Below are 14,176 nucleotides of genomic sequence, written 5' to 3' on the forward strand. Positions count from 1 at the left end.
GGTTTTTGTTAGTATTTTATTTCACCAATCATTTTCACATTTTTTCTACCTTTATTTAGAACTTGAAAAAAGAAAATGGCTGAAAACAACACTAAAACAACATATGACATAATGAAACAAACAAATGACATTGCTACACTACGGGACCCGTGTTTTTCGCAGCGATTCTCGCATCACCGCGATCGATGCAATGTGACAAATCGTGGTGATTCCTAGCAACAAGAAAATTTGGGTGATGTCTCATATTCCATGGTGACCGTCGCGCTATGTATCTTGCTGTACGGCAATCAGCGCAAATCACCGTGAACCGCTGTGATTCACCTTTTTTCGCGATGAAAAGAAGTCGGCAACATGGGAATCTGAAATATGCATTCCGCCAACTAGGAAACATTGTAAATAACCGAAATAATAAATATTTGGACCATTGGGAATTGGCAAAAAATGACTCCGCAAACTGGAAATCTGAAATTCGGCAATCCGATACAAAGATGGCGACAATCACAGCTTCATTGCTTTATCCGTCTGTTTAACCAATTTTAATCGCTTAGAGGTCAAACCACCTTCGACAGCTTTTTGGTGTTGATCTGTTGTGTAATTTCAATAAAGGTGTGATCAACTCGCGAGTCAGTGTTTATTACATGTATTCCCTATCAGAGCAGCATGTGTAAGAAAAAAAAAAGAAAAAAAACAGACAATTATTTACATGCTAACGCAGTGTAACTGTTAACAAATATTCACGTTCATTTTTACCCGTTAGCAGTAAGTCCCTGGGAAGCAAGTTTTTTACATACTGCGTATGACCCAATAAAACATTTTTTTTAATATGATCATGTTGCATTCAATCTAAATTAAAATTCACTCATCCAATGAAAGCTGTGTCCCATAATGCACTGTACTCTTTACACTTCTGAAAAATGGCGTAGGCATATGTTGTGTTTATGAAATTCCTAAACATATTTGTCGTTATAAATGTTTAAGATTATTATTTTCGTAAGTGATGTTGTAATTATGTTGGATTATCAGATAATTGTTCACATTAGAAAAGCAGTATGTATACAGATATCGATATGATTCGGATTAATTGGCAAAACACCGATGTGACCGATTTCCACTGTAATCAAGGTGAATCGCGGTGAATCTCTGCAAATCACCACAAAATTGCGAAGAATCCACGCAAAGATTATCTTGCTCTCGCGCGACGGCGATGTGACGAATCACGTGAAATCTCGGTGATTTTCCACTAAAAAATCAAACTGTCCACCGTGACCCCGCGGATAAGGCAAAAATCATGGGTCGCGTAGTGTACCTGTTATATTGTGCATGTTTGCTGTATCAACAGTGTTGAATACATCAAAATTTATCATTAGGCATATGATCTCGCGAATCTGGGAATTATGACAGGGTAAAACACACATTGTCCCTTCAAAATTCTGTGACAAAACTAATACTTCTCTACCCACCCCTGAGTGCTATCCAGCAGTCCTTCTCCGTGTTGTGTTTCTGGAGCTCCTCAGTAGACACTTCCAACTTGCGACCCCCGACCCCGGTCAGGTCTTTACCACTGTTGCTGAGCCTGATCCAGTCCATCAATGAGTGACCAGGGGTCAGCTGGACCTGGAAAATGACCACATGAGCCTCACTATGGGAAATAATGTTTAATGCATTTGTTTTAAATGTTGTCCCCAATTAGCCTGTGCAGTTAGGAACCAAACTTTCCACCTAGATTGGATTTTGTTTAGAAGGGACTACCTTTACACAAACATTTCAAGAGGAGAAAGAGTTGTCTCTGATTGCAGACTGCACAGGCTAATCTTAACCCTTTCAGTGCGGGAACCAAATTTTAAAAGCCTTTGCAAACAGTTTGGATCCAGATGAGACGCCACAAAACGTGGCGTCTCATCAGGATCCCAACTGTTTGCTATTCTGATAGTATTCTTTGAAAAAAATCGAAGAAAATGCTAATTTTAGAACTTCAGCAGACGACAATTTAGCAGACGACAAATTTCCCAGCATGCAAAGGGTTAATTGAAACTTAAAGCACATGCATTAATACTGTTTTCCCAGAGCAAGGGTCATATGTGAGTGAACAGTATTACTATGGAACATTATTCTTCTGCTTATTCACAGAATTTTAATCTCAAGGCACACGTTGTCTCAACATGGTGATTATTTATGGGCAAATTATTCTACACTTGCCTGATAAATGATGAAAGTTGCATATCAAATAATGTCTGAAATCTGTATGTATGCAATGGAGGTTTGTACAGACTGACTGACAAGTGCAATGCTCACTGTCTATGATTTTATATGGGCATAAAAAGAAAAACTTAAAACAAACAAGAGGGCCTGAAAGGCCCAAAGTCGCTCACCTGAGATAACAAGATATTATTGGGATAAGATAATGTTATTATATTAAATCTTCTGACTAAGTTTCACTAAGATCGGAAAATAAATGTGGCCTCTAGAGTGTTAACAAGGTTTTACTATAGCCATATAAGGAAAAATGCCCCGCCCCCTGGCAGCCATGTTTTTCAACCAACCGGCATCATTTTTGAACTCGTCCAAGATATTATCGGGATGAATCTTCTTCTTCTTCTTTTATAATAATGGCTATGTTTAATACTGATACATTATGGCCATGCGTGGGGGGTTAAAAAAAATAGATTGATAGGTTTCCTGAGTTACTCAATCAACTCAAGAAAATCCTATCAACAGTGATAAAAAAAAGGTGCAAAATCTAACACCTTAAGCACTTAAGACTTAAATATATACATATACAACTGTGCATGTGGTGAGAATATTAGTCGAGTTAAAAACAGGATAAAAGCAGAATCATGTGATCTAAGGAAGGAACACTGATGTAGACAGCACTGATTTAAATCCAGGGATCGTATCAGCGCTGACTACATAAGATGGAAGTGTGTTCCATTGTACAACTGTTCTTGGAAAGAAAGAAAATTTGTGGTAATCAGCTGTACTTGGTGGTATTTGGTATGCCATGTGATGGTGATGGCGTGAGTGTCTAATGTATGGAGTGAGATAGTGAAGGGGATTGACATCAACATCAGATTATATACTATTTTATAGAACAAAATGAGTCTAGCTTGTTGTCTTCTTGATTGCAAGGTATTCCAATTCAAATCCTTAATTATATTTGTGACTGGCCCAGTGTCTTGCTGTAATTATTCGTTACATCATTTTCGAACTCGTCCAAGATATTATTGGGATGAATCTTCTGACCAAGTTTTATGAGGATCGGACAATAAATGTGGCCTCTGGAGTGTTAACAATATTTTACTATAGCCATATAGCCATATAAGGAAAATTCCCCGCCCCTTGGCAGCCATGTTTTTCAAGCAAACGTCACCATTTTCGAACTCATCCAAGATATCATTGAAACCAATCTTCTGACAAAATTTCATGAAGATTGGACAGTAAATGTGGCCTCTAGAGAGTGAACAAGGCAAATGTTGACGTCGCACAACGGACGACGGACAACGGACGACGGACAAAAGGCGATCACAAAAGCTCACCATGAGCACGTTGTGCTCAGGTGAGCTAAAAACAAAAGACATGAATATTGATAAATATTTACTCATTACAAATACTGTTTATTGGGTTATAAATAAATAATAAGTGCAATAAGATGCAATAATAAATGCCATGTGACCTTTTTGTATTGTAATAGGGAAGGCACTATCCTAGATCTGGGTGCAAGCCTGGTAACCTTCTTGCTACATATAAGTCAAAGATTATGTGACCCCTGGGGTGTTGCCAGTTTTGACACCAGGGCACGATTTAAACAATTTGTAAATGTAGGACTACCAGACAATATTACATACCAAATATTTAGTGATTTTTTAGTTTTTTATTCTATTTAAATATCTTAGTATATGTAACTGTTGGGGTATGGTAAGTTTAAAGCCCAAACGTATGACTTGAACCAACTTTGTACCGGACCTTGATCTGATGTTTCGTACCAAATAATAAAGATCTGAGACTTGTGCTTTAAGAGGAAATTTCTTATTTTACTATAGTACATGTACTTAAGTTATTTACGATATATTACAATATAAATCAAGTGACCCATTGTTGGTGGCCAGTTAACCCAAGGGGATTGTTTGATAAAATCTTTGTACAAGATCACAATGCAATATAACACAACAAATACAGTGATTTTTATATTCAAACTTAGGAACAGTATTTGGCCCCATGATTCCTAATTGGAAAAAAAAAGAATGTATTTTTCCCAAGTTTGACCTAAAAATTCCCAATTGAAAGTTTCCGACAACAAAAAAAATCTTTTATCTTTAAATCTCAATATTTAGTACCCATCCAGCTCTATAAGTTAACCCTTCGTCATTTTTTTATTGAAAAAACTTTTATTCTTAATTTTAAAGCATTTGTTAGCAAAACAACACTATTTTCTCAATTTTAGTCAATACGCTGCCATTTTTCCCAATCCAAATGGACCTTAGCCCCATTTCCAAAATGGTGAAAACACACACTGAAATATTTCACCCATGATGTGGTTTCAGAATAGAAAATATGTTTTTTTAAGTTTATTACAACACAAGTCTTTAACAAGGGTGCGAAACTGTCACAAGATACGCCCGTTTGAAGGTTTTGGACAACTTGATAACTTTACCATGACCAATATTTGAACTTGACCTACATATCATCTAGACACAACTTCTGACCAAATTTGGTGAAGATCAGATGCAAACTACTTCAATTAGAGAGCATACACCATGCTAAATGCTTGAAATGCACTAAGTGACCTCATGACCTAGTTTTTGACCCGGCATGACCCATATGTGAGCTTGACCTAGATATTGTCTAGACACAACTTCTACCAGATTTGGTGAAGATCGGATGAAAACTACTTCAATTAGAGAGCGGACACCATGCTAAATGCTTGAAATGCACTAAATATTCCTGTAACCAACTTTTTGACCCAGCATGACCCATATTCGAACTTGACCTAGATATTTTCTAGATACAACTTCTGACCAAGTTTAGTGATTATCCGATGAAAACTATTTCTATTAGAGAGCGGACACCATGCTAAATGCTTGAAATGCACTAAGTGACCCAGTGACCTAGTTTTTGACCGGGCATGACCCATATTCGAACTTGACCTAGATATTGTCCAGATACAACTTCTGACCAAGTTTGGTAAAGATCGGATGAAAACTACTTCAATTAGAGAGCGAACACCATGCTAAATGCTTGAAATGCACTAAGTGACCCTGTGACCTAGTTTTTGACCCGGCATGAACCATATTCAAACTTGACCTAGATATTGTCTAGATAAAACTTCTGACCAAGTTTGGTTAAGATCGGATGAAAACTATTTGAATTAGAGAGCAGAAACTGCTGTGGACGCCGCCCGACCACCCACCCGCCCGCCCACCCGCCTGCCGCCAAGGTGAAACTATAAAACGTCCAGTTTTTATAAAACAGGTGTACAAAAATCAGGTTACCTCTAGGGCGTGACCAGTTTTCCTAGGCATGATTTGAACAAACTTTGAACAGAACCACTGTCCTACACAACAAACATTTTACCAACGATCCTTGTGGTTCCATAATAGAAGACATTTTAAGTTAATTACAACATAAGTCAATATAAATAATATGACTCCTGAGGCATTGCCAGTTTTCACCCCATTGGCAAGATTCTAACAAACTTTGTACATAACTCTACCTGATGTTTTACACTTAATATCAAAGCTCTGGGACTTGAAATTTCAGAGAGAGTCTCTAATAGCTATTTACTATGCAAGTCCACACAGGTTAATCTTGGACAGAACTTTCCATTAACAATGGATTTTTGTTAAGAAGACACTTACATAACACACAAAATTCCATAAAAAAGCGATAAATGTCTTCCCTGATTAGGCTGGCACATTTTATGCACATGCATTAAGCCCCATTATCCAATTTGGTGCACTACAACTTTTGTTAAGAACTTGCTAGTATACAAATGTCATAGACAGACCGACTGTAACATTGATCAGACATAATTAATGTGTCTGGAATTACACTGAGATGGGTGTCTTATAAGATGATTAGATCGGTCTGAAGACATGATTTATTGACACAATTGATTATAGTTGTTGGCAGTTTTTGGAATATTGCATCATTATAATTGTTGCTGCTGGAACAAAAAAAGAATAATTCATCTAATCTAGTAAACTATTCTATATTTGTCGTACATTTCCTTGCACATTGGCCCGTGTTGTTTATGGTGTTTTTTTTTTTTAATTCTTGTAATGAAAAAAGATGCCCCTCATTATACCAGTTTTCAGATAAAAAGCATTGATTTCTGCAAGAAAAATTGTACTTGAGTATTAATGAAGGTAACATTTACCTTGTTCCTGGCACCCTGGGAGCCCACAGATATCCTCTGCTGTGAGCCCATGGCAGGGAAGGCCAGCCCATCTGGTGTGGTGAGGTTGTTCTGACTGCTCATGTCGGGGTCATCAGCTGACGGTGACTTCAGACTGGTACTGGAATATATACAGACTGGTACTGGAATATATACAGACTGGTACTGGAATATATACAGACTGGTACTGGAATATATACAGAATGGTACTGGAATATACACAGACTGGTACTGGAATATACACAGACTGGTACTGGAATATATACAGACTGGTACTGGAATATACACAGACTGGTACTGGAATATATACAGACTGGTACTGGAATATATACAGACTGGTACTGGAATATATTCAGACTGGTACTGGAATATACACAGACTGGTACTGGAATATATACAGACTAGTACTGGAATATATACAGACTAGTAGTGAGACAAACACAGACTGGTACTGGAATATATACAGACTGGTACTGGAATATATACAGACTGGTACTGAAATATATACAGACTGGTACTGGAATATATACAGACTGGTACTGGAATATATACAGACTGGTACTGAGACAAACACAGATTGGTACTGGAATATATACAGACTGGTACTGGAATATATACAGACTGGTACTGGAATATATACAGACTGGTACTGGAATATATACAGACTGGTAGTGAGACAAACACAGACTGGTACTGGAATATATACAGACTAGTAGTGAGACAAACACAGACTGGTACTGGAATATATACAGACTAGTAGTGAGACAAACACAGACTGGTACTGGAATATATACAGACTGGTACTGGAATATATACAGACTAGTAGTGAGACAAACACAGACTGGTACTGGAATATATACAGACTGGTACTGGAATATATACAGACTAGTAGTGAGACAAACACAGACTGGTACTGGAATATACACAGACTGGTACTGGAATATATACAGACTAGTAGTGAGACAAACACAGACTGGTACTGGAATATATACAGACTGGTACTGGAATATATACAGACTAGTAGTGAGACAAACACAGACTGGTACTGGAATATACACAGACTGGTACTGGAATATATACAGACTGGTACTGGAATATATACAGACTGGTACTGGAATATATACAGACTGGTACTGGAAAATACACAGACTGGTACTGGAATATACACAGACTAGTAGTGAGACAAACACAGACTGGTACTGGAATATATACAGACTAGTAGTGAGACAAACACAGACTGGTACTGGAATATACACAAACTGGTACTGGAATATATACAGACTAGTAGTGAGACAAACACAGACTGGTACTGGAATATATACAGACTAGTACTGGAATATATACAGACTGGTACTGGAATATATACAGACTAGTAGTGAGACAAACACAGACTGGTACTGGAATATACACAGACTGGTACTGGAATATATACAGACTGGTACTGGAATATATACAGACTAGTAGTGAGACAAACACAGACTGGTACTGGAATATATACAGACTGGTACTGGAATATACACAGACTGGTAGTGAGACAAACACAGACTGGCAATAAATAAACACAGACTGGTAGTAACATAAACACAGACTGGTAGTGAAATAAACACAGACTGGAAGTGCCATAAACACATACTGCTTTTGAAACATACACAAAATGGTACTGGAATAAACACAGACTGGTAGAGAGACAAACACAGACTGGTTATGAAATAAACACACGCTGAAGACTGGTAGTTATATAAACACAGACTGGTAGTGAAATAAACACATACTGGTTTTTAAACAAACACAGACTGGTAGTGGCATAAACACATACTGCTTTTGAAACAAACACAAAATGGTACTGGAATAAACACAGACTGGTAGTGAGACAAACACAGACTGGTTGTGAAATAAACACATGCTGTAGACTGGTAGTAACATAAACACAGACTGGTAGTGAAATAAACACATATTGGTTTTGAAACAAACACAGACTGGTAGTGGCATAAACACATACTGCTTTTGAAACAAACACAGACTGGTACTGGAATAAACACAGACTGGTAGTGAAACAAAAACAGACTGGTAGTGAAATATACACAGACTGGTAATGAAATATACAAAGACTAGTACTGAAATAAACTCAGACTGGAAGTGAAATAAACTCAGACTGATAGTGGAACATACATTGAATGGAAGTGAAATAAACCCAGACTGGTAATAAAACAAGAAACCGTCAGAGACGGGTGATGCTCCCCAAATGTTTTTTTGGTCACATTATTGAACTATATATTCAGATAAAAGGAAACGTCTTGAGGGCACAGTAGTTGGGGGACAAGAATTTTTTATATAAAATTTCAAAGGGCTATTACTCTGTGAAAAATCATCCAACCAGAACCCACTGATAATATGCACATCTCCTCTTGGTAGTGAAGCTTCCCATAAAGTTTCATTGAATTCTGGTCATTAGTTGCTGAGAAATAGCCGGACAAGAATTGAACTATATGTACAGTTAATGGGAAATTTCAAAGGGCCATAAATCTGTGAAAAATCATCCAACCAGAACCCGCTGATAATATGCACCTCTGCTCTTGGTAGTGAAGCTTCCCATAAAGTTTCATTGAATTCTGGTCATAAGTTTCTGAGAAATAGCCCGGACAAGAATTGCACTATATGTACAGTTAATGGAAAATTTAAAAGGGCCATAACTCTGTGAACAATCATTTGAACAGAACCCGCTGATAATATGCACATCTCCTCTTGGTAGTGAAGCTTCCCATAAAGTTTCATTGAGTTCCGTCATTAGTTGCTGAGAAATAGCCCGGACAAAAATTGCACTATATGTACAGTTAATGGAAAATTTCAAAGGGCCATTACTCTGAAAAAACAATCATCTGACCAGAACCCGCTGATAATATGCACATCTCCTCTTGGTAGTGAAGCTTCCCATTAAGTTTCATTGAATTCCGGTCATTAGTTGCTGAGAAATAGCCCGGACAAAAATTGCACTATATGTACAGTTAATGGAAAATTTAAAAAAGGCCATAACTCTGTGAAAAATCATCTGACCAGAACCCGCTGATAATATGCACATCTCCTCTTGGGAGTGAAGCTTCCCATAAAGTTTCATTTAATTCTGGTCATAAGATGCTGAGAAACAGCCCGGACAAGAATTGCACTATTAATGTACAGTTAATGGAAAATTTAAAAGGGCCATAACTCTGTGAAAAATCATTTGAACAGAACCCGCTGATAATATGCACATCTCCTCTTGGAAGTGAAGCTTCCCATAAAGTTTCATTGAATTCCATCATTAGTTGCTGAGAAATAGCCCGGACAAAAAATGCACTATATGTACAGTTAATGGAAAATTTCAAAGGGCCATAACTCTGTGAAAAATCATCTGACCAGAACCCGCTGATAATATGCACATCTCCTCTTGGCAGTGAAGCTTCCCATAAAATTTCATTAAATTCCGGTCATTAGTTGCTGAGAAATAGCCCGGACAAAAATTGTGCACGGACGGACACACAGCCGGACAGACGAAGCGGCGACTATATACTCCCCCCCCCCCCCACAATTTTTTTGGGGGAGCATAATAAACACATACTGGTAGGGAAAAAAAACACAGACTGGACTGGAATAAACACAGACTGGTAGTGAAATAAACCTTGAGGCTTGCCTGTAATTGTTGTTTGTGGTTGTTGCTGCAGTGAACACAAAATGTCATCTTTTAATTGATAGTTCCCAATTAATATCATCACATTTTATAAATTTACACTATTTTTGTTGATTATTTTTATCGTAAGTGTTGTGTTCGCAGTTGTGTTTTTTAAACTGTATAATTGTAATCAAAGAGTCAAAGGCATGCAAACAAGTCTCACATAAATTTATTATCCTGGTGAAATGAAAGTGTGACGTCATCAAAGATGTGAAGACATCTGTCAAGAAGCCATAAAATAACAATAAATCTTGCCAATAAATCTTGGGATCAACATGTTAATCAAATGACGCGTGTTTGTTACTCAATTGCAATCATCCAATTGTATTACAGCATGTGCATTGAATTCGTGATGGCAATCCTAATTACTTGGCATGTTTAGGAAAAGCCATGTTAGTTTATCTTGGCTTTCCCGAGAAAGGCCAAGTAATTTTGATTTACTAACTTCAGGACATTCCCTAAAATGATGTACCTTTGTGTTTACCAAATTTTTAAAACAAATTTTATCAACAATATTAGCAAGAGTTTATTACTAGTTATCAAATTTTAAGGTAATGATCTTATTAAATACGCAAACACTAATATCTCCATAATTTCATACTCAAAAAAAAAATACATGATTGTTGTGTCATAGAATAGTAAATTAAATAGATGGGGTCACAATTTTACCGAAGCGTACATATTGTCATTTTTCATTATGAAGAAATTTTGACCAGACTAATGAAGTGGAAATACACAAAATGGCAAAGTTTCATACCACTTTATTCCCCGCGACTTATGACTGGTAGACTTATAATGACTAAGTTTTTTATGGTAATTCCAGTAATCAAATATAACATTTCAATATTATTATTACAATGTTAAGTAAACAATTCCTTCTTGCACAATGCACAACAAGATACTGACAACAGAACAAGTTTTTTGGGTACTTTCAACAAAGAAGGAAGAACAATGAAAGTTTCAAAGTGATCTGATACATAAAAAGTTGTTGGCATGCAAAATAAAGATCCTAGAACATGGAAATGCCATTGTTTATTTCACCATTTTGGGAATGGAGCCGAGTCCCTTTGGATTGGAAAAAATCACAGCATTTTGACCAAAATTGGGAAGTAAGTGTTGTTGTTTTGCTTACAAATGCTTCAAAATTGAGAAAAAAAATTTTTTTTCAAACTTGTATTCACTATTAGGTTCAACTTATAGAGCTGGATGGGAGATGAACTAAATGTTGAGATCTTTTTTTCTTTTTTTTTTTGAAACCTTCAATTGGGAATTTTTAGGTCCAATTTGGGAAAAATATATATGATTTTTTCCATTGGGCAACTGTTTTCCATTGAGTACTGTCCCCGAATTTTAATGAAAAAATCCCACAACCTTCATGCTACAGTTGCATAACGGGGACAAGGAAATATTTTTTTCATTAGTATTTACTATGTATGCACTGACAACAGTTAAATGTACAGGCAAAAGGTATTACATCTCCACCTTGATAGGATCACGTGCACATATCAGGGCTATTAGGAGGGCACAGGATTATTACATGGATACACAATAGGTATTACATGTGCACACTAAAGCTATAATTAATATCTGATCAATATGTTTTCTCATTGGTCAGCTATTGCATGGGCACATAAAGTATGTGCATATAATAGGCGCTGTTAAATGATATCCAATTTATGCCACTGTCTATGGCAAATAGTATTAAAGACTGTAAATTAGTAAATTAGTGCTTTATTATGCAAAAATAATTTATTTTTATTCAATAAGCACCTCATGTATACCAACTCAGAGCTCCAGATAAGGGTCGTATTTTCGTAATTACGAATTAAGTCCGTTACGTATTTATTTTAAAATCTTGTTGTACCATTAAGAATTACAAAATCAAGTTACGAATATTATTTTTACATCGGTTCGTATTGATTTTTATTGAGTTCTTTTCGCGTATTAAAGATCTTTGCGGTGCTTATATAGAATGGTTATCGGGTTTGTTTAACAAAGCGCATTTTTTCCAATAAAAGCGGCGTATACAGTCTATCTGTCAAAAACAATGGCGACGCCCAGAGAGCGTCCTGAAAAACTGCAAAGCGTCCAAAAACACGCTTTTAACATATTGTACGCAAAGTGAGCCGAAGGTAAATGTTTAGAAAGACGTTATAGAAAAGATCTTATACGATGTTGTATGTTCAGTTGCCGACACAGTCGGAAAAGCTAAACAAAAACGCGACACGACGGGTCCAAACTTAAACAAAAAAAAACAACATTGAACGAGTGAAAGGGACAAGTCCCGTGGCTAATCGTCGAACAGATTGAAGGGGAGACCCGTTTTAAATGTGAAATATGTAAAAATTCATCTAAACACAGTTTGGCCATATAAAGGTATTGCATAATACTGAAAAGACACTGTTGAACTCGTATAAATAAAGTTGCTAGTATGTTTATTTTGATTTTTTTTGCATGAAAATAACCATTATTATTTATTTTAGGTCATTTAGAAAAAATAAGAATTATTTTCCAAAACTTAGTAGTAACGTTAAGAATAAAATTTCAGAGTTAAGAATTCTTTTTGAAAATCTGGTAGTAATTTAAGAATTTCACAAAACCTTATCTGGAGCTCTGCCAACTACATTACCAGAAGACACAAGTTTTGACAAAATACACCAAGCTATCACATCAGGTACAGTAATACAAAGTATACATGAGCCGATTACACCTAGCTATCACATCAGGTACAGTAATACAAAGTATACATGAGCCGCTTACACCAAGCTATCACATCAGGTACAGTAATACAAAGTATACATGAGCCGATTACACCAAGCTATCACATCAGGTACAGTAATACAAAGTATACGTGAGCCGCTTACACCAAGCTATCACATCAGGTACAGTAATACAAAGTATACGTGAGCCGATTACACCAAGCTATCATATCAGGAACAGTAATACAAAGTATACATGAGCCGATTACACCTAGCTATCACATCAGGTACAGTAATACAAAGTATACATGAGCCGCTTACACCTAGCTATCACATCAGGTACAGTAATACAAAGTATACGTGAGCCGATTACACCAAGCTATCATATCAGGTACAGTAATACAAAGTATACATGAGCCGCTTACACCTAGCTATCACATCAGGTATAGTAATACAAAGTATACATGAGCCGATTACACCAAGCTATCATATCAGGTACAGTAATACAAAGTATACATGAGCCGCTTACACCTAGCTATCACATCAGGTACAGTAATACAAAGTATACATGAGCCGATTACACCTAGCTATCACATCAGGTACAGTAATACAAAGTATACATGAGCCGATTACACCAAGCTATCATATCAGGAACAGTAATACAAAGTATACGTGAGCCGATTACACCTAGCTATCACATCAGGTACAGTAATACAAAGTATACATGAGCCGCTTACACCTAGCTATCACATCAGGTACAGTAATACAAAGTATACGTGAGCCGATTACACCTAGCTATCACATCAGGAACAGTAATACAAAGTATACGTGAGTCGCTTACACCAAGCTATCATATCAGGTACAGTAATACAAAGTATACATGAGCCGCTTACACCTAGCTATCACATCAGGTACAGTAATACAAAGTATACGTGAGCCGATTACACCTAGCTATCACATCAGGAACAGTAATACAAAGTATACGTGAGTCGCTTACACCTAGCTATCACATCAGGAACAGTAATACAAAGTATACGTGAGCCGATTACACCTAGCTATCACATCAGGTACAGTAATACAAAGTATACATGAGCCGATTACACCAAGCTATCATATCAGGAACAGTAATACAAAGTATACGTGAGCCGCTTACACCAAGCTATCACATCAGGTACAGTAATACAAAGTATACGTGAGCCGATTACACCAAGCTATCATATCAGGAACAGTAATACAAAGTATACGTGAGCCGCTTACACCAAGCTATCACATCAGGTACAGTAATACAAAGTATACATGAGCCGCTTACACCTAGCTATCACATCAGGTACAGTAATACAAAGTATACGTGAGCCGATTACACCAAGCTATCATATCAGGAAC

The 14,176-nt window shown here is 36.8% G+C and overlaps 1 protein-coding gene across 9 annotated transcripts in view; it reads right to left on the bottom strand.

The window, feature by feature from the left end:
- The window catches only part of LOC127851795 (cytochrome b5 reductase 4-like), a 264,668-nt gene that overhangs the window by 223,750 nt on the left and 26,742 nt on the right, over positions 1-14,176 (bottom strand). For all 9 annotated transcript variants that reach the window (XM_052385670.1, XM_052385678.1, XM_052385677.1 and 6 more), the window contains 2 exons: positions 6,374-6,512; positions 1,461-1,614 (listed from right to left, as the gene is read on the bottom strand). In XM_052385670.1, the coding sequence (XP_052241630.1) occupies positions 1,461-1,614; positions 6,374-6,512 (293 nt within the window). The remainder of the gene's footprint in view (positions 1-1,460; positions 1,615-6,373; positions 6,513-14,176) is intronic.

Source organism: Dreissena polymorpha, chromosome 11 (genome assembly GCF_020536995.1).
Source record: "Dreissena polymorpha isolate Duluth1 chromosome 11, UMN_Dpol_1.0, whole genome shotgun sequence".
Lineage (NCBI taxonomy): Eukaryota > Metazoa > Mollusca > Bivalvia > Myida > Dreissenidae > Dreissena > Dreissena polymorpha.